The sequence below is a fragment of the Didymosphaeria variabile genome (assembly GCF_027946475.1).
Source record: "Didymosphaeria variabile strain IMI 356815 chromosome Unknown scaffold_7, whole genome shotgun sequence".
Lineage (NCBI taxonomy): Eukaryota > Fungi > Ascomycota > Dothideomycetes > Pleosporales > Didymosphaeriaceae > Didymosphaeria > Didymosphaeria variabile.
Window position 1 is genome coordinate 209,227 of NW_026611626.1, and position 20,091 is coordinate 229,317.

General features: G+C 50.7%; 6 protein-coding genes across 6 annotated transcripts; 5 read left to right on the plus strand and 1 right to left on the minus strand.

Annotated features, from left to right (window-relative positions):
- Positions 1-6: 6 nt before the first annotated feature.
- Positions 7-2,142, plus strand: N0V89_009205 (uncharacterized protein; the record flags this gene model as incomplete). Its single annotated transcript, XM_056217958.1, has 1 exon — positions 7-2,142. One exon carries the CDS (start codon positions 7-9, stop codon positions 2,140-2,142), a length of 2,136 nt encoding a protein of 711 aa, XP_056067223.1.
- A 536-nt stretch (positions 2,143-2,678) lies between these two features.
- N0V89_009206 (uncharacterized protein) lies at positions 2,679-4,106 on the plus strand (the record flags this gene model as incomplete). The annotated part of the gene is made up of 1 exon (XM_056217959.1): positions 2,679-4,106. One exon carries the CDS (start codon positions 2,679-2,681, stop codon positions 4,104-4,106), a length of 1,428 nt encoding a protein of 475 aa, XP_056067224.1.
- Positions 4,107-12,229: 8,123 nt separating this feature from the next.
- N0V89_009207 (uncharacterized protein) lies at positions 12,230-13,067 on the minus strand (the record flags this gene model as incomplete). Its single annotated transcript, XM_056217960.1, has 2 exons — positions 12,230-12,943; positions 12,999-13,067. The coding sequence occupies 2 exons, from the start codon at positions 13,065-13,067 to the stop codon at positions 12,230-12,232; spliced, it is 783 nt and encodes a 260-aa protein (XP_056067225.1).
- A 1,210-nt stretch (positions 13,068-14,277) lies between these two features.
- N0V89_009208 (uncharacterized protein) lies at positions 14,278-16,636 on the plus strand (the record flags this gene model as incomplete). Its single annotated transcript, XM_056217961.1, has 2 exons — positions 14,278-14,290; positions 14,373-16,636. 2 exons carry the CDS (start codon positions 14,278-14,280, stop codon positions 16,634-16,636), a joined length of 2,277 nt encoding a protein of 758 aa, XP_056067226.1.
- A 1,357-nt stretch (positions 16,637-17,993) lies between these two features.
- N0V89_009209 (uncharacterized protein) lies at positions 17,994-18,605 on the plus strand (the record flags this gene model as incomplete). The annotated part of the gene is made up of 1 exon (XM_056217962.1): positions 17,994-18,605. The coding sequence occupies one exon, from the start codon at positions 17,994-17,996 to the stop codon at positions 18,603-18,605; it is 612 nt and encodes a 203-aa protein (XP_056067227.1).
- Positions 18,606-19,688: 1,083 nt separating this feature from the next.
- On the plus strand, positions 19,689-19,974 carry N0V89_009210 (uncharacterized protein; the record flags this gene model as incomplete). The annotated part of the gene is made up of 2 exons (XM_056217963.1): positions 19,689-19,933; positions 19,968-19,974. The coding sequence occupies 2 exons, from the start codon at positions 19,689-19,691 to the stop codon at positions 19,972-19,974; spliced, it is 252 nt and encodes an 83-aa protein (XP_056067228.1).
- Between the last annotated feature and the right edge of the window lie 117 nt (positions 19,975-20,091).

A 20,091-nucleotide genomic window follows, 5' to 3' on the forward strand; every position in this document is an offset into this window, starting at 1 on the left:
CCCATCATGGCCGATTTACCTGCCGAGGCTTCCTGCCGAGTATGCTCAGAGATACTGGATCTTTCAAGGGTTGTACATGCTTCAAGCGGCAGGATCGATCCCGGAAAGCGCATCCTAGGAAACATCTCAGAGGTTACGAGCATACCTTGCCCACACTCTGGGTCCATCCAAAAGCTATGGGATGATGGCAAGCCGCCCGATCTGGATTCTTCAGAAGTCTGGGAAGTTAACCTACGCTACCTTTTCGACGACTTTGCATTTCGATTCTACGATCCAAAAGATCCGGAAGCGAACAGCTTCTTCAGAACCTTCAATTTGATCGTTAAGCCTGACCAAGCTGAACATCCCGGAGCATCAAAAGCCATTGATGCAGAGTGGATAGACCCTTTGATCCCTCGGTCATGGTACGCAACATGCGTCAGAGAGCATGGCGCTAAATGCGAAGAACCATTGTGGATGGCTGCACAACCTTGGACGATCGCGACTCCTGAATGGCTCATCGACGTCAACGACTGGTGTTTGGTACCTTACAGTATCGAAACATCCAGGTATTTTACCCTTTCCTATACCTGGGGACACGTGAATTGCCTCCGTACTACTGTGGCACTTCTCGAACACTTGCAGCAACCAGGGTCATTGCATACGACCTACCTGAGCGAATTACCTCGCACGATTCAAGATGCCATGGGAATCACTAGATTGCTAGGTGAAACGTATTTATGGGTTGACAGCTTATGCATTGTCCAGGATGACGCAACCTCACTACATAACAACCTTAACAACATGCATCACATCTACGCTCGGTCGACCCTATGCTTGGTTGCTTTCGCTGGTCTAGATGCCAATCACGGCTTGAGAGGACTCAAGGGCGTCTCAGCCCCAAGAGCTGTTGATCAACTCGTACTGCCAATGGGTAATGATGAAGCGATATCATGGTACAACACCCCTCGCGCTACATGGGACAGCTTTGGTCAAATACCTGGACATGTGGGACTCACCTACAATGAACGTGGCTGGACTTTTCAGGAATTTATATTCGCCAAACGCCGGCTTATCTTCACCGACGGACCTCTTCGCTGGATCTGTCCCTGCACTACATGGGGCGAGGACAAGGTGATCGACTTGGTCGTTGACAACATGATGAACATGCCCTATACAAAATGGAAAGATCGGCAACGACCTGGTCTGGCAAGCTTGTTGACTGATGTGGCATCTGAATTTAATGTGCGACACTTCACCTTTTCCCAGGACACTCTAAACGCATTCCTAGGGATACAGAACCACCTTCAGAGGACCTTCCTCGGGGGCTTGAATCATGGGCATCCTGACATGTTCTTCGACATCTCGTTGATGTGGGAGCCCGAAGCAGAAATATCGCGCCGAGGTTCTTCACAAGATGCGCCGACCGAGCCCAGATACCTGCCTACGTGGTCCTGGATGGGTTGGCATGGTGCCTTTCGCTTCTTATGCGATGATGAGTATGAATGCTACGGACCGCCATCGAACGGGATTGTCGAGCCCGTTACGCAATGGTTCGCTTTACAGGCGGCTGCATCAGTGGGGAGTATGCGACCTATGGCATGCAATTGGCATCAGTACAAGATGTTAGCGCGACAAGGTGCGAGAGTAGTGCCCAAAGGATGGACACGACACGCAAGCCTAAACGAGGACGGCAAGTTCGAGATTGGAGACGCTCGGTTCCACTATCCTGTTCCTGTCCCCTCGCTCGCAATGTCCACAGACCCGATCGAGCAATCACGGTTAATTTTTGCGAAGACGACTCGAGCATACTTTACAGCGCGGAAAGCTAATATACCAGGCCAGCTCCATGACATTGAATTGTGCGTCGAGCTTTATACTGTAATAGGTGAACTTGCTGGGCTTATGCGACTTCATAAGAAGTGCGATGAGGACAGCATCATTACAGGTCACAAAGTCGAGCTCGCTGCGGTCGTGAAAGGATGGACGACGGAGCTTTGTGCTCTGACACCACATCGACTTGAGAATAACACAAAGCATCCATGTTATTTTGCGCTATGCGTTCAGTGGAAAGATGGAATCGCGAGACGACTGGGCAGCTGTAAAGTCTTTGCTAACGTGTGGGAACGATATCAGGAGCCAGTGGATCTGATTCTGGGATAGCTTGATACGGTACGGAGATGGGTCGAATCTCTCGAAGACTGGCTGAACGGCTGGAGCGAACGTTCGCAACGACAATCATGCTCGACAAAGCAGAGCCGTTGTTCTACTACGGCGCTTCTCCAGCGGCGGTCTCGGTTGACAATTCGGTACTCGCTGTTCGCATACCTCCAATAATTCCGCACCTTAAAACTGACCGATCGAGTAAGTGGTCTGGATAAGCACCTGCTTAGAGCTTATGTACGTATCGGCTACCACATGTAGCACGGCACTAGGGCTACGGATGACGTTAGTACTGTCGTTGTGAAAACGATATGATTGGTTCTGATAAGTACCCACATCACCACATCGGTCACGACGCGAGTGCGACCCGAGGATTACATGAGGTAAGATCGGCTCCGTAAGAATGTATAAACGAGCCAGCCTGACCTTTACCCCACGATAGATTTTAAAAGTCTCAGTTGCATCCGACATCACCGTCATTTTGAGGTCAATCGAGGATTGTTCCACAGAGTCAATCGGGTACCGCGCTCGCAGCTATGTCGACTAGTCTGGAGTTGGGACCTTTTGGTCAAATGATTGGCGTCCATACCTACAACATCAAGACCCTGGGCTTTACCACTCAAGATGATGCTGCACAAGAAAGAGCTATCGAGAGCCTTACCGCAGCGGCAAACAAACTCGTAACCCACTTTCCATGGCTCACTGGGCAAGTCATCAATTCCGAAGCCAGTTCGACCAGCTCGGGAACCTTCAAGATTGTTGCGTATCCCCCACACGAAGGAGCAGCCAAATTCATCCATGTCAAAGATTGTAAAGAGCTTCTTCAGCCGTATCAAACTATTCTAGAAGCGAAAGCGCCTCTCTCTATGCTCGATGGTCGCATTCTAAGCCCCGGCTACGGATTCCCGTACATGTATCCTTCTGCGGAGAAGATGCCAGTGTTCTACGCACAAATCAACCTGCTGAAGGGCGGTATATTACTCACCATAAATGCACAGCACAACGTCATGGATGCAAACGCAGACAGCCGAATCATTCGATGTTTCGCAAAACTCTGCGCTGGCGGAGAAGTCACTCCAGAAGAATTGAAATTGGGAAACGCCGACCGCGACGAGATATTCCCTTCCAGTAACAATGGCGAAGAACTCGATAAGGTAGAGTGGTTCCGCGTGCCTTCGATGCTTCCTTTCTCGCCTCCATGGCCACCACAGTATGGCAACGCCCCGTGGCACTGCTTTCGCATACCCGCATCCAGCATCACGGCTTTGAAAGAGATGGCGAAGGCCGCGATGCCTAATGATCACTCAAACGACGCCTACGCCGCTCCATACTTCTCCACCGACGACATCCTCACCGCGCTGATATGGAAGCACCTAGTGCGCAGCCGCTCCCTTTCCAGCGCCGCTACAAGCGGTCTCGTCCGCGCCGTAAACGGCAGATCGCACTTCGACCCACCCGTTCCTGCCGGCTACATCGGCCACGCAGTGACATGCGTGTGGACTCGCGTCCCACTATCCGAGCTCCTAAGCATGCCGCTCCCATCTGTCGCCTTCGCCCTGCGCAAAAATCTAATCGAGTATGCATCGCCTCACCACCTTCAAAGCCTGGTACATTTGCTTCGAACAACCGACGACAAGACGACCATCAACTACGGCGCGGCTATGAATATGGAAACGGACGTCATGGTGACGAGCCATGTCGCGCATGGTATTTACGATGCGGACTTTGGGGCGCAAAGTGGATTGGGGAAGCCGGATGTTGTGAGGAGACCGAATTTGCCGGATGGGAGGGGCTGGCGTACTTGTTGCCGAGGGGAGGGATGGGAGTGTGGATGTTGTGGCTGGGTTGTTGGCGGGGATCTGAAGACGTTGAGGGAGGGGAGGGTGCGGAGGAGTGGGAGAGGTATGTTGAGTATATTGGGTGAGGAGGCAGATGGAGGTGTTGTGATTAGCGGGCGTGCGTGAGATAGGGGATGTAACGAATCGTGGTGTACCGTTATGCAGGGAAAGTATCGAAGCGCCGGATCTATTCAAGTCATTGAGAATAGCAATGATGATGATATGGTCTACTATATTATATGAGAACATGTCTTTCACATTCACTCTTGACGTTGATCCTCATCATTGCCATCAATAATAGCACGAATTTACTCTTTCCTTATCTGGACACTAGCCAGGATCTGACCGACTTCCTACAAAAAGCGAAAGACACTCTGTTCCAATAGGCTGGAAAATCCAATGATCAAGGAAGAGTTGTTCTTCTTCAACAACCACCAAGCTCCCATAACTTGTGACAGCATGAAATTTTGGAGTCCACCCGAGCACCCACATTCCGGTGTAGTCTTTGAATTTTAGTCAAGCGATGAGACGTAGTAGTGTGAAGAACACACTAGCTGATGAAAAGACAGCTTTATATACCTTCAGAGGCATATTCGTCACTATTAGATGATGGTGCTACTCACGGACTCTCGAAGTAAGTCTATGTGTTGGACAGCCACCCAAGTCCGCATCGCCTGGTGCCTGATCGACTTTTGGAATCCACCTGATCACCCCATGTCGATAAGGTCCTTATGTTTTTAGCCAGACACTGAAGTGGAGTGTGAGAAGATGCTGGCAGACGAACAGACGTGTTTATATACCTTCCTCAGCATCGGCATCACCATCGTATGATGATGCTACATATGAACTCTCGAAGTAAGTCTTTTCGTTTGAACAGCCACCCAAGGTTCCATCGCCTGGTGCCAGATAGACTTATAAAATCCACCCGAGCACCCCCATGCTTTGATGTCTTCCACCTTTTGGTCAAGCACTGGGATGTGGTAGTGTGGAAAAGATAGTGTCTGACGAGAAGACGCTTTTATGTACCTTCCGTGGCAGCTCCATCACCGCCGTATGATGATGGCTGTGTGGAGGAAGGTACCATGAATTACCCTTATATGAAGTTGGAAAATCCATACAATATCCGACTCTGGAGCCGCAAGTCCAATAATGCCCCACTCCTCGTCTTTTTTGTGGCATTCCTGAAAGAGAGAGCATGGAAGTACTCGACATCGAGTTATCTTCCCCTTTTGGCCCGGCTTCTCCAAGGAGTCAAGATTCAGCTCGGGCATGATGTTGAATTCGATGCTATAGTACAAGAAATGGGGAGCCCGAAGAGCGAAGAACATGAGAAGAGGCTGATTAAATTTGACTGCCTTTAAAGGGGAACGGAGTCCACACATGAAGGGCACAATCTCTTTCCTTTGGCCTGCAGTGAATAATGTGGAATAGGCCAAGAGGAACACCATCAAAGTATGCTGGCTATCCTTTTGATCGGATTATGAAAGACATATTCCAGCGCATTCGTTCCACACTGGGCTCATTAATTCAAGTACCCAAGAGTAAACTATGAGACAGGGGCAGCGAATGAAGAGGGTTGATTCCAATACCAGTATAGGGATGAGCAGGATATGTCCAGCCAGTGTCTGGTCGTTATTCGTGAAGAGATTGGGCTAAGAGGAGAAACATGAACGTGGTCAGATATACCTTGAAGAGTGAATTCAGGTGATAAAAGTGATAAATTGAGACAATTCGGAGTGCCACATCGCGACGTTTGGCCAAAGATACCATAACAGTGCAAGTCCATGACTGGGATAGTTAGACTTTGAGAACAGCAGCATGGTTCGAATTTGGGATGTTTTGAAATACTTTTTTTGGTTAAAGTATCAGCATTCTCAGGACAGACTCGTCCTTTGAAGCAACCTCTTCTTCAACCATAAGTGTACTTGGTAGCCAAGAAACCCAGCCATGGCCCGAGAATCTGGATGTTTTGGTACACGAGATAAGGGTCCTAGGAAGAACGACTCTGTTCACATGACCTCTCGCTCTTCGTGCCTTGAATACTGCGTCGCAAGAAGTGAGTTGTAAAGAAAGACAATTAGAGTGTCTTTGTAAGATCACTCAAGCTGTGCCACGCATAACCCGGTATTCTTCCTAGTTTGAAAAACATCCACCAAACAGGACGTGTCATCGCTAGAGGATAATTTTTGGACTCGGGTTTTTGTCGTAGTCAATACGGTTGATGGGTGGAAGACTTTGGACTTGATTATAATAAGTTCGTCGGTTGAAGACAACAAGTCGGGGTTCATAGGAGTCTCCCAATCTGCACCACATGTCATTTGCAATTCGCATAAATTTGAAATGTCCCAAAGCCAGAAACATGATTTCTTCTAGAGGCGATTTTCGTAGTCTCTCGCAAAATGTGTGTCGCTCAAACGCTCGCCCAACAGCATGATTGGCATCCTCTTCCCTTTTTGATGCGAGGTAGCAAAGTAAGAGCCGTGGCAGGATAGGTTCTCGAATCCCAGGACGACCCCAGCCATGACGTCGCTGTGGGTCGTTTTTTGGAGAAGTCCCACGAACGAGAACATCCCTTTGAACGTGGACGCTTTTTGAAGTCCAGCACAAGTAGCCCGTGGTCCCAGGATTGATCTTCTTCCATGATCGGACTGTAGAATTGTCTTAATTCTCAATCGGGGAAAGGTGCGTACTGCAAGGAAGGAAGTACAATGTTTGAAAGCCGGATCACAAGACACATGTCGACAAATGATTAGATGTTCTGGAGATATGCCCACCGCGAGCAAACATACTCGTGACTGTTCATACTTCCAAAATTGGTCTCATTGATTCCTCTCCATGCATTTTCATGTCGATCACTTTGGGTGCACGATCGTGAGAAGAATGCTGTAGCCAAGAAGCACAGTGGCGTTATTTATACGAGTAGATTGCGGAAGCGGTCCAGACATATATTTGTGTAAGCGCAACTTTGTGATCCAAGAGTGCTCCCTACTGCATGCAGCCTGTATAGTAAGATCTTGGACTTTGTAAGTCCGAGTCACGAATCCTGCCACATGGGCTTGTACCCATTGGCTTTTAGTGCTACCTCGTAATAAAGGCGGCATAGTAGAGGAACAATATGACTTGGGTTTGCAGAGTGCGCGTGCGGGGCCGACATGGGCGCGAGCGTGATCGCTTATTGGTCTAGAGAAAGCTCCCGGGAGAAGCGAAGCAGTTGAGTTCGATACGGGTTTGAATCCAGCCATGAACCATCGTCCATGATCCACAGGCGTGAGCCTTTTGGTGCGGAATGCAGGGAGAGTGTAGTGACGGAGGAGCAAAACCGATGTAATATATACATTCGGGGTGTGTACCAGGCATGAAGACTTGTTCAATGACGTTCTCTTGACTCGGAGAACAATGCCCACAGGAACAACATGGTGACATATTCCTTTGCCTTTTTAGTCCGAGACGATTGCTCCGCCATTCTACAGCGATTGATACTTGAGTGTTGTAATCCAGAGAGGGATGTTGCAGCGGAGAGAGAGGACACCCTGGACCAGGCCAGACATTTACGGCTATGATCTGGATTTTAGTCCCTGACCAACTTCAGAGACGAGCAGCATAGGACACTATAAATGCATCTAGATTCATAAGAGTGCTCTGTAATGGTGTGACCCGTAAGTTTCGAAGTCTTGTATCGCAGGACGGATGTTGCAGCGATCAACCACGGCTCCAAGCCAAATATCATCTCTTTTCCCAAGGTGTTGTAGTCTCAAGGTCCCAGCCCCGATCAACATGTAAGGAATCGATGATCTTGTGAATCCCGATCCAAAGTCCCTACCACATGATCTCTCGAATTACAACATTTGTGTACTTTGTCACCGAGAAGTGCCTTGTGTCGGACAGTGAGCGAACCCAGCACCAAAACAGACATTTGACGCGAGAACACCGCTTTTAGTATGGAGAAAGCAAACAGCAACACGCTCCATGAGCAGGCAGGTTCTCTTTTTGATTCCAGTCCAGAGCTGCCGCGACATGTCATCTCAAAGTCGTAATTTCGATGCTCAACCCAAGGAAGGATGTTGTGGCGGGAGAAGGCAAGCCAGGAAAAAGCCCTTTAAGTAGGGTGGATGCGGTGTCTCTCGCTCTTAGAAAAGACCGAAACGTGACAGACACCATCATACGAGAGGCAAGTTGTTTAGAGTTTGCGGCACGAATGCTGCCACATCAGTTGGTCGACTGCGAACTTTTGTACTGGTTTGTGGACGAGTGCATCGTGAGCAGAAAGCCAGTAGAACATGCAGATATTATACTGCGTTGAAGTAGCCAAGACATGTTGTTCTTCTTTGTGCTTTTTTGAACCTTGCGGAAGCTCAAAGCGAGGAACGGAATGGTAGAAGAGGTGTTCACTTTAGAGTCCGGTCCAACCACTACCAGCGCATAATTGCCATCCAGGCCCTTTTCGAGCTCTGTCGCGTAGAAGAGTATTGTGAAAAGTAAGGAAAGGTTTAAGAGTAGTCATCCACCGCGGCGCCGAACAGGACATGTTCTCTTCGTACGCTATTTTTAGATGGATTGGACTCTGTAAGGCCGCAGGACATATTCTGCTCGAATGCTGACTTATAGAGTCTCGTCGCCGTAACATTGTTGTGGAATGGATTTTGGGTCTTGTAGAGAGGCCAAAGGCGAACAGAGCAGACATGTTGTACAACAACATTCTTCTTTCGTGTCTGATAAAGCTCCAGACAAAGTACTCATCTTAGCGCAGGTTGACCCTTTGGAGTGTGACCCCTATGATTGGCAGGCATGCTTTTCTTTGTCAGAAGAGGATCCGCGCGAGCGCGGACAGGATATTGCGAGTTCCTCAAGCCTCTTTGAAAGAAGGACATTGCATTCCATGGACTATGTTTATAGACTCCGGCTCCCATACGGGGATACTTGTAATGCCTTTAGTACCATTGAAGGCTCCTGGACCAAGAAGCAAGCCAGACATTGCTTGTTTCACTCGCGAGTTTTGGTGCATGGGAGGCTCCCAGCAACATGCAAACATGCACTCTGTCGAATGAGGCTTCGATGTCTGGCTCCCATCATGGCGCTTGAGAGCCTTTTCGGTTCTCGATAGAGGCCGCAACCCCGTTCCGGACCAGACATGGCTGGGACTGTGTCGTCTTTGTCGTCGTCGTAGGAAACTAGGAAACCTTTAGCGACCGACACATGCGATACCATTCTGGAAATTTGGGAGCGCAACTTCCACAGCGAGAGTTACTTGTTTTTATTTTGTGATTAAATAAGAGGTCCCAAACCCAGGAGAACCAGGCATATGGAATCTTGGAGTATGTCTACGAATCCAAGGCGGCTGGCGAAAGACACATGCGGTTCGTCTTTCACATTTGTGGAGCACGGCTCTTATGGTCTGCGTGTCAGAGAGGTTTGGTTTTTCGTGAAAGCCAGACCCAGACCAGGCGCAGACATAGTGAGCTCATCGCGCAGATTTCGGTCTCAAGGGAGCTTACAAGGAGGGCACTATATTCGGGCATGGGACGTTTCTAGTGTCCGGACCTCATGCGTTGCCTTGATTATTCTTTTAGCATTGGCGAGAGAGTCACACCAGGACCACGCCAGACATGTCCTCCGAATCCTTTAACTTTTGGTCTCAAGGAGATTCCAGCAACGACCACCATATTATGGGGTTGGTTATATTTGGAGTCCGCCTTCCATGGCTGAGCTTCCCAGGATTTTTTGGCGTCGCTAGGCGTCTTCTACCCAGACCGAGCCAGACATATGTAGCGAATGATCGGATTTTGGTATCAAGAAAACTCCCGACGAGAGGCATGGGGAGTGCAAGAAGTAAGTTAGACTGTCGGACTATGACTTGCTCCTGGACTGAGCTAGACATGATTAGCCCGCAGACCCCTTTCGATACCAAGAAGGAACTCCAGCGACGAACACCATGGGACAAAACCCCCAACATTTTGAAGTCCAGATCCCTGGAAGCACACCGGACCAAGCGAGACATCTGTCATCAGGGCGAGTCGTTTTAGTCTTGAGGATTTGCATGATAAAGCACATAAGATCCTTGTGTATCTGTTTCTGGAATCCGGCTCTCATAATCACTTTCTGTCAGTTCTTCTTAAATCCCGAGCAAGAGCTGCCAGCCGCAGAGAGCATAGCTTCGACCGCATGTCTCTTTGGTCTCCAAACACCCTCCAGGGAAGCACACATGAAAATCCCTGATTGAAGTTTCTGGTGCCCGACTCCCATGGGGTCATCAGATTGGAGTTTCGTGCCTGAGCTCAGGCCGCCGAACAGACACCATTTCTCCTCAGCAGTTGACGTTTATACCCAGCCATGGAAGTAAAAAGAAAAGATTTCTGGTTCACATGCGAGGTCATCATTCAACCTTGTGTTTAGGTCGCGAGACCCACTTCTCATGGGTTGAATCCTTGTATGTTTCGAATCTGAGGCCGGGGGGTCAAACGCAGAACACATACTCAGCTTCGATCTTGTTTTTTGGTGTCTACCCCATGCGACAGAGGAGGAAGATATTCTACTCCACATCTGTGGGACGTATCGCCGTTTATAGAGGAGGCTTCCGAATCCACTTCTCATGTTTCAGATTCGTGTAGGTTTCGGATCCCTGCGAAGGGATCAAACGCAGACACATCATGTCGTATGTTTGGCCTTTTGGTGTCCACCTCATGCGACGGAGGAGGAAGATACTCTACTTCACATGTGATGTTTGTATATTCTTTTTTTGTGGAGGCTACGTCCCATGGACAGTTTGAAACGGTGCTTTGCATACTGAGGCTAGATTGCCAAACGCAGAACACATGAATTGCTTGTATTTTGCATCTAGTGCCTGCTCCATGCGGCAGAGGAGGAAGATCTTATACTCCGCATCTTCGGGACGTATCGTCGTTTGTAGAGGAGGCTGCCGAGTCCACTTCCCATGGTTTCCCTCCACGCATGTTTCGATTCTGTGGCCAGGTTGCCAAACGCAGAACACATAAACTGTTTGAACTTCTCTTTTGGTGTCTGCCGCATGGAACAAAAGGAGACGACTTTCTACTCCACATGTTCCATATGAATAGCCGTTTGTATTGAGGTTTCCGAGCCCATTTCCCATGGTTTCTCTTCACGCATGTTTCGATTCTGAGGCCGGGGGGTCAAATGAAGAACACATGAATTGCTTGAACCCCGTCTTTTGGTGTCCGCTCCATACGACAGAGGAGGACGACCTCCTACTCCACATATCGCGAACGTGGTCTCATTTATCGTAGACGCTGCGCAGTCCACGTCCCATGAACAGCATCGTACATTTTTTCAGTCCTGAGGGCAGGCCGCCAGACAGGGGACATATTGAGTCCGGAGTTCATTTTTGGTTGTCCGCCTCATCTGACAAAGCAACAAGGGAGTCACAGCCCGCATGGGGAGAACGCTATGAGACTTGATATAAAGGACACCGAAGTCCGCCTCCCATCGAGTGACTCGTTGTAGTTTTTGATTCCCCAGGACAGACCACCGAACCGAGCCATAATAAAGTCCCCCACAGGACATTAGTGCTCGCTCCATGTGGTGGTGCTGGAGGTGCTTGCAAGACTTCTCGTCCACATGCAAGTATGCTCAAGAGGTTTATCGTAGAGGCTGCGGCGGCCAACGCCCATGTAATGGGAACCCATATTTGGTTGTGAGGGACCAACGCCGAACATGAGAACCTTGTAGGGACGTTTTAGTGGTTTTGGTGTTCTGGTGCATGAATTATGCGAGGCAGGCTTTCAATCCATGCAAGGAAAGCAAATGCTTTTTTGTTGTGGAGGTGGTGAAGTTGGACTGCCATGCCATAGGCTGTGGACTTTTTCGATTTCAAGGAAAGGCTGCCAAAGGAGGACATGTGAAGATGTTCGAGCCGTTTTTGGTGCTCAGTCCATCGAGTTGCGCAACTTGATCTTTCGATCCATGCGACTGTTCGAACTTTTGTTTTAGTGCAAGGCCTGCGGAGAAGTGTGGTCCAAGAAAGCAGGAAGTTCGGCGCGTTTATATGCACAGAAACCAAGCGAAAAACCATCGGATGAGGACGTTCTAAAGATGCTCATCGTCAACATAGATGATGGTGGAAGTAATCGTCGATTAAAATATACTAAGAAAGGTGTTCTAGCCAGCAGATGCGAACGCCGAGCCATGCGAATCCAAACAGCAATATCGGCCTAATGGCTCGTATTATACAGGTTGTCCACCTCAACGATGCATGTTTCAATGCTGCCATGTCGCGCTCAACAGCACTTCCCTCCTTGCGCTTTATTTCCCCTTCCGTCGTTCATTCCCAGATTTATCTTCGCATTGTTTCCGCCTCCGCCTCCGGGCCCTTTCACGCCTGATCTCCTGTCGTTCAGGTCATATCTACCGGCTTCAATGTTCTGGTATATCCGCTCTGCGACCTCTAAGAAAGCGCGCTCAACGCCCTCACCCGACTTCGCAGACGTCTCAACGTACTGCATCACACCATTCGCCTTGCACCACTCCTCTGCCTCCTCTTTCGAAACCTGCCTCTTGTTGTCTGCTTCGCTCTCCCCCGAGACCGTACTCGCTGACGCAAGATCTGATTTATTCCCCACAAGCACAACCACAATATTCTCCTCCGCAATTTGTCTCAGATCATGAAGCCAGCTCGTCGCACTAAGAAACGTATTCTTCCTCGAGATATCAAACACCAACAGCGCGCCGCTCGCGCCCCTGAAATAACTCCGCGTAATGCTCTTGTACGTTTCCTGGCCCGCGGTGTCCCATAAGCTAAGCTTCATGTGCTTCTGTTCCGGAGGCTTCTGGTTCTTGGCGGGCGCGGGTGTAGAATCGGATTTGGAGGGGTTGTTTATGGAGAGGGTGTGGGATGCGGGCGGGCCAACGGGGACGATGCGGGAGCCGAATTCGACGCCGATGGTGACATCGTGGTGGGGGGAGAAGCGGCCTTCGCAGAGGCGGATGGTGAGCTGGCGGGGCGGTTAGCAGATGCGCTGGGGTCGGGTAAGGTGTGAGGTGTCGTACACTGGACTTTCCGCAGCCGGAGTCTCCTAGCGAGACTATCTTCGCGATGTAGTCCCACGGTTGCGTCATGTATATGGTTCGCGCCGGGGGGCGGCGTGTCCAGTAGCTAGGACGGTCTCGAAGGTGAAGCGTGAAGTTTGTGGACGATTGTGCGGGCGTTGCGGGGAGGAATGTCAGATGCGAGTTGAATTTGAATCTAGAATTGAGCCTGCGCTATCCTCAAGAGGGAGAGGCACTAGCTGGTGTTGAAGTGGGTATCTTGTTCGTGGGTGCATGCAGGTTTACCTGGGGATAACGGGGGATGGTTGTTAGTGCTGTGGCTGGAGCTTCGTCATTATCTTTGGTCGTGGCGGAGCTGTCACGAGCTGTCACACCGAATAGGAAGGCGTGACCACCGCACCTTCCAACGTCCTCAAAAACTTCTTTCAGATGATACTATGTAGTTTAATAAGTACATCGGCATTTTAAGTGTCAGGACCAACATATTTGCACACGTCCTGACTGTATATCAATCATGGGTTCATACTTGTGGTATCTTAAAGACTCGACCGAAACCAAATCAGAACTGCGCATGTGACAAGTCACAACACCTGATCAGTATCGACACACGAACACCGAAGACGAAGTTGAAGATGATCCGGAGGCGTTTTGTAGTCTGAGTTACATCAGGACATATAATATCCAAGCAGATCGAAACAGGTATACTTCAAGTATGGCCACAGTGGCTCTGGGATTATTAGTAATTATAGTACCAATGGTTAATGACCAGGCTTTGTATGGCTACAGCACCGTAAAGCTGCTCCGGCTGCCATTCCGGATCATGATGATGCTCCCATGAAATGTTTGGTACGTGATGATGGCCGAGACGAGGCGGCCGTTATCGACCTGTGACGCCTCCGCATGAGCCGCGCTATATTCTACTAGCGCCGGCTTCGGGCTGTAGCTATCGCTGGGGTGCGCTTGACTTGCTTGATGAGCGCGACAAGCACCTACAACTCTCCTAGGTTCCTACGGTTCCGACGACCTTCTGCTCGCTCTTCGAACACATTCTTAGACACGACAAACACCGCCCGCTATATCAAACACACCAGCCACTTCGCTTGCCAAGGCCACCCGCCAGCGGATGCCTCCTCCACTGCGTCATCTCGAGCTGCTGCCTCTGGAACTACCGCCCGCCTCACCGACCACAGCTGACTCCACACCCGCTTCGAGGCTGCACCCCAAATAAGATACGAGAGCTGCCTGCGAGCGAAGGCACGCGAGCAGCCCATCCGTTGCCATGTTTTCCGAGTGTAAGTGCGCCTGGCCCATGTGACAGCTCCCGCGCCTCTGTCTTACAATGCCCGCCTCGTGTGACTGACCAGCATGCCGCAGATGCCTCCAAGTTCCTCTCGCAGTCGCAGTCTGCGTCGCGACTCTCCCTCGGACAACCCGAGTCGCCTTTTACCCAGCCTCGCTCAGACAGACAGCGACCCTCCTCTCGCACACGACCGTCGGGCAGCTACTTCCAGCGCCGCAGCATGAACCCATATAACTCGCAGGCCATGTCGCGCTACCCTTTCGCCTCCCGGACCTCCAACGCGCCCGCGCCTCTGTTCTATTCTGCCACAGATGACTTCCGAGAAGAGGACGACCATGCAGAGCACGATCGCGAAATGGCAGACCACTACGCCCTACGCCGCTCGCGGGCGCAGTTTGGCGCCAGCAACCTATCCGAGTCGGCAGGAACAGATGACGATATGGAACGGAAATCAGACCACACAGCAGACGGCGGCAGCGTTGAAGGCGATGCCACCTACGGACTAGGTCGGGGCATCAAGAGCTCGTGGAAGGATGACAATACTACGCGAGGGAGATCCACTACCGTCACGAAGCTGGATCATGACAGGAGAGATTCAAGCGTACCACTCTCCGAGTCGAGCGCAGCACCGAGCAGCCAAAACAACGCCAAGCTCGTGGATGTTGAGTTAGCATCAACGAATCGGGGAAGCTTGGAGGACGACGAAGCGAGCGAGGTTTCACGAGATGTTGAACGACCGCCATCATACCAGCAGTTCCGAAATCCGCCCAGACGAACGCGCGGCAGAAGTCCGCTTCGAACGCAATTACCAATACCGCAAGAGACGGACGAGGACACCCTCTTGCAGCATCCTGGGCCGCCCGACAGCGATTCAGATCCTCAGCTTGTTACTGCAGAACCCGTCACACAACCACGACATAACTTCTTTTGGGCGGAGATGTTTCTCCTTGCAAAGTGCGCCCTTGTCGGCGTCATCTTCCTCGCCTGGCTACAGGATTCACCACCAGATAAGAAACACCCATTAGGCGACACGATATATACTGTACTGCATTCGTCGTTTCATCTGATTGGCGTCTATTCGCTAGTTTCAGTCTTAGTCGGTCTTCTCTGGCTATCATTACTACGTTCATTCGCACGACCTTTGGTTATAGTTTTACTGGTCGCCGTACCGGTGATATCGTTCTCATTCTTCCTGTATCCGCTTATATCGAGTTTCAAGGGCTCGTGGAACGGCAAAAGCACTCAGGATAAAGTCATGCGGTGGCTCTCCCTCGGTCCAGCCATCTTCTGCGTAGGGTGGCTTTACACGGTAGTGAAAGGGCGCCATGCCCTGGATAAAGCGACTAGGATGCTCGAGTTCTCTGGTGAGATCCTACAAGCGAACCTCCACCTGCTCTTCATCGGAATCGCCACCTTAGCTGCTGTCGTGGTGTGGTCCTGGATCTGGGTTTTCATGTTTACTGGCCTGTTCCTTGGAGGTCATGCCACGAAGTCTGGCTGGGTCATCGACATGAGCACCTGGTGGCTTGGCGCAGCCTTCTTCTTCGACTACTTCTGGACGCTCAGTGTGATTGCTGGCGTCCAGCGCGTTAGCACTGCTGCTACCGTGAGCCACTGGTACTTCCACCGCAACACGAACCCCACACCGCCACGTGCTATGGTCCAGGCCTCCTTGTTCCATGCATTTTATACCATGGCGGGAACGATATGCTTCTCTACCTTCCTATCTCTCCTCGTCCGGCTACCGCTGCTTGCCCTCCCACGGCGCATTACTCGGTGGATCAGTGCTTGCGTCTACCACGTCCTCCCAACTTCGATCGCCGTACTAACAAACCCGCTCACCCTGACGTACGCGTCGATCCATAGCGTGCCATTGGCCCAGGCCTCACGCGGTATCAGCGAGATGACTTTCATCTCGCCCTCTTCGCCGTCAACAACCCTTGGACCACGCTCATTCGCACCATCTCAGGCCCGCCCATCGATAGTCTCGTACCGCCTTAGCAAGACCCTACTCCACGCCATTCGCTGGGTCATCACCCTCGCGCTGGGTTTCGGAGGCTGGGTTTCGACCGCCAGGATGCTGAAGCTTGGGAATGACACGGTGCCGTATACTGGCAGTTTGTATGCCTATGTCATTGGGTTGATCAGCGCGGCAATTGGGTGGGGAGCTCTCGGTGCGATGGAAGGTGTGCTCGGCGGCATTCTCGACGCTGTGCTCATATGTTGGGGCAGTGAAGTCGGAAGGGATGGGAGCGGGGATGCGAGGTTTTGCATCGAGGCCGGGAGGTTGTTTGGCAATGAGGTCAGTGGGCAGGGGAGAGGCCGATATGAAGTGTAGGGATATAGCAGATGGTTTGTTCTTCGTTACAGCATAGCCTTGGCGCTTTGGATTAGATAGTTGGGTTGGGCTCGGAGTCGCATCGCGAGCGATGGAAGGATCTTATTCGATACCATCGTCGATATTGCTCGGATTACGGAACCTACTTCAACAATTGTGATACTTTTGTTTTCACGGTTCGCCGTTGTGCCGAGATTCTGTCAAGGCATGGGTGCAAATGGAAGGTGCGATGGGAAAGTCAAGGAAGGAGTTTGGCGTTACGCCGCTCGTGGTTGTAGGACAAGGTTATTCGATGCCAACATCAGTGTAAGCCCAAACTCTAAGGTCTTAGACGTTGTCCGTACAGGCAGCTGTGGAGGCGTCGAAGTACGGTTCGTCGTCCGGATACACAGACTTGTACTATACCCACATAACGCTACGCAGTCCAAAGACCTATTTAGGATACTAGCTGACAACGAAGTGATAGTAGACATGGCTCCTCATGAGGAAGAAAGTGTCCCTGACATAGAGGCCAAAGGCTAACGTTACAAGACAACTCGCTTTACCGCCACGAGACATACGACTCGATGCAAGGCTGAGATTGCGTCAGTGATGCACATGTCTTCGTCATGCTAAATTCGTTCCCAATCAAGGCCTCCCACTGATCGAGGCTCTCGTATCTGAGTTGACTTGCCGTCTCGGCGATAACCAAACCACCTATCACGAAGTTGTCCCTCTACTTTCCCCGCTATCGTGCCAATAAGACATCGCACGTCAACTCAACGAAGCGAAGAGGCGCCATGGCCATGCATCTAGCCCCCACAGCCTGGCATATAGCTCTAACTACCCCCTCTTCTCAAGCCACTATCAACCGAGAGTCAGACTCAGAAACAGAACCATAAAATATGCCTATGGGTGATGCGCCGCAGCCATGCCAGGCATACATCATTTCACTGGACCCATTGACCACGAAGTTCACACCGCCTGCATCATGCATGCAACATTTCACACCTTACACGGAATCCATCAGCGATATCTCTGGATTCAGCATTATAGCGCAGAACTTCGAAGAAGATTGTGAGTGGTGCCGCTAGAACTTCTCACTACTTTACAACTCGGATGCATCTAATCGGACATCTGATTTTCGCCATGTAGGCTTTCCGTCAAGAGCAAGCCAAATATGCACGGAGTCGGCTCTGCTGCATTACAGTCCTGGCCTTAGTTATCCACTACGGTCTCGTAGCCTGAGGGACAATCTGTCCGACGGCGTGATAGCGGCTTCATGTTGTCCTCCGTATGCACCTTCCCCCAAACGATCTATGTTAAGTTGTTTTGAACTAATGTACCTTCACACCGTAGCTCCTACACTCTATTTACTATGAGTAAGGACATCCCCAGCTACGGCAACATGTCCTTGTATTCACGACAATGCACTTCGGAGTTCTACGAGACCGAAGTGCTGACGCTAACGTACGACAACCTCTCCGAGATTATAACTACTGACACGGCCGGTGTGGTCACGACGTCTAAACATTCAAGACCAACAGTGTTGACGACAATCATGACATACGGGATGAAAGTCGTGCCTCCTATTTACGTCGACTACCGAAGCGGCGACTTCCCCATCACAAGCGGGCCGTCAACTTCATCACCAACACAAACAGTAAGCACTGTGACATCCGCTGTCGCGGGACAGACATCATCAGGATCAGCTATGCCCAGTGGCCTTTCCACAGGGGCAAAAGCAGGCATAGGCGTTGGAATCTCCACGCTGGTGGTGCTGCTCAGTGTGGGTGCACTGCTCTGGCGGAGAAGAGCACAAAAGGCAAAAGCTGGCCTGGAAGATCCGAACGGCTCGGGTGGGTGGGCGAAAGCGGAGCTGGGTGCAGAGGAGCGGAACAAGGCTGAACTGGAAGCTCAGGAACAGCATCGACAGCCGGACGTTTTTCACGAACTTCATGGCAATTCCCAGCCAAAAGAGATGGGCTAATTAGGTGGTACTGAGAAGAGATCAGACTGCCGATTTGCATTTTTCCTTCGAGGAGTAGATGATCAGGTACGTGGATAATATATGAGATGTCTGTAAAGGGACATTATATAACACAGCGCTCCTTGTTTGAGCTACCTAACAATAGCCTCGATGCTCCCTTACCGTTAGTTCAACTACCTAGCCCCCAACGTAGAACACAGCCACGAGCTAGAGATCCATGTCTAGCGTCACATGTTCACGTACTTCGCATTCAGAACCGCATCGACGAAAATGACTTTACAACCTTGCTTCAATCGACGCTGGCAAACATTTCTAGAAAGCACAAAACCGAAGACCGGTGAGGCAATGTTGCACATTCACGGAATCGTGGCGCTTATACACGGAGATGCTCGCTTTAGTCGTGTTCGACTACTACCCTAAGGAACACCTCAATTTCACACTTTTGCGCAGCAACGGTCATGTCTTTATACGCTACAGAAATTGAAAAGTCATTGATTGTTGGTGAGAAGAGGTGATCTTATAATTTTACATTCACGGGTAAAGTTATTCTACTGCAGTAACGTTTCTTCGAACCGATGAGGACGCAAGGCTGGGACACTATTTATGGGTATCGTACATCTACATACAAATACGGGGAATTTCGTATCGGACGGCGCAGCGAATACGACCTAACCAATCCCACCGACTTGCATACCCTGATCTACTCACTACTACACTATTCCAACGAGATTCTTCGTCCGCGAATAACACAGCCTCTAAATTTGTTTCCCAACGTCTCCTCCCTGGTTACACTTAGTATTCCAGTCACCGGAACCCTCCATACTAATGACGGGAATAGCTAAGACTGCATATAATATGCGTCAACGTAAACTATATGCCCACCGTACACATCACCCCCATCTCGTCCTTCAAAGTACACCTCGTGTATCGTGTAAGCCCTAGCAACGCACCCCCTACACTGGGAATATAAAGCTCCTCGATGAGCCTGGCTCCACTTCCTCTCCACCTCCTATCCCCACGCACCTTCCACCCCAAACTTCGATACAAACACCAATCTCCTACTCACCACATACTAGTACCACCATGAAGTTCACCCCCCTCCTCATCCTCGCCTCCGCCGCGCTCACCATGGCCGCCCCCGCACCAGACCCAGCAGCGCTCGCAAAACAAGCCCGCAAAGGCCGCGTAACCGCCTCCTCGGGTCTAAACAGCCGCACGTGTCCCGACCACAAGCGTCCGAAAGACTGTCCTGTGATAAAGGCCTATCCGAAAGGCACAGTGTTAGGGCTGTTCTGCGCGGGACGAGGGAGCTCTGTTGAGGGCGATACGTAAGTCTCCCATTTGCACTGAGCTTTCTTTGAGGAAGTAGGGTTGGAAGGGGACTAATAGAGAGAGGGAATAGGCGGTGGGTGGCGCTGTCTACGAGCCACGATCAGGACTGGGAGTGGGTTTCGCTGCATTATGTGGATTATGAGGAGTTTGGGGA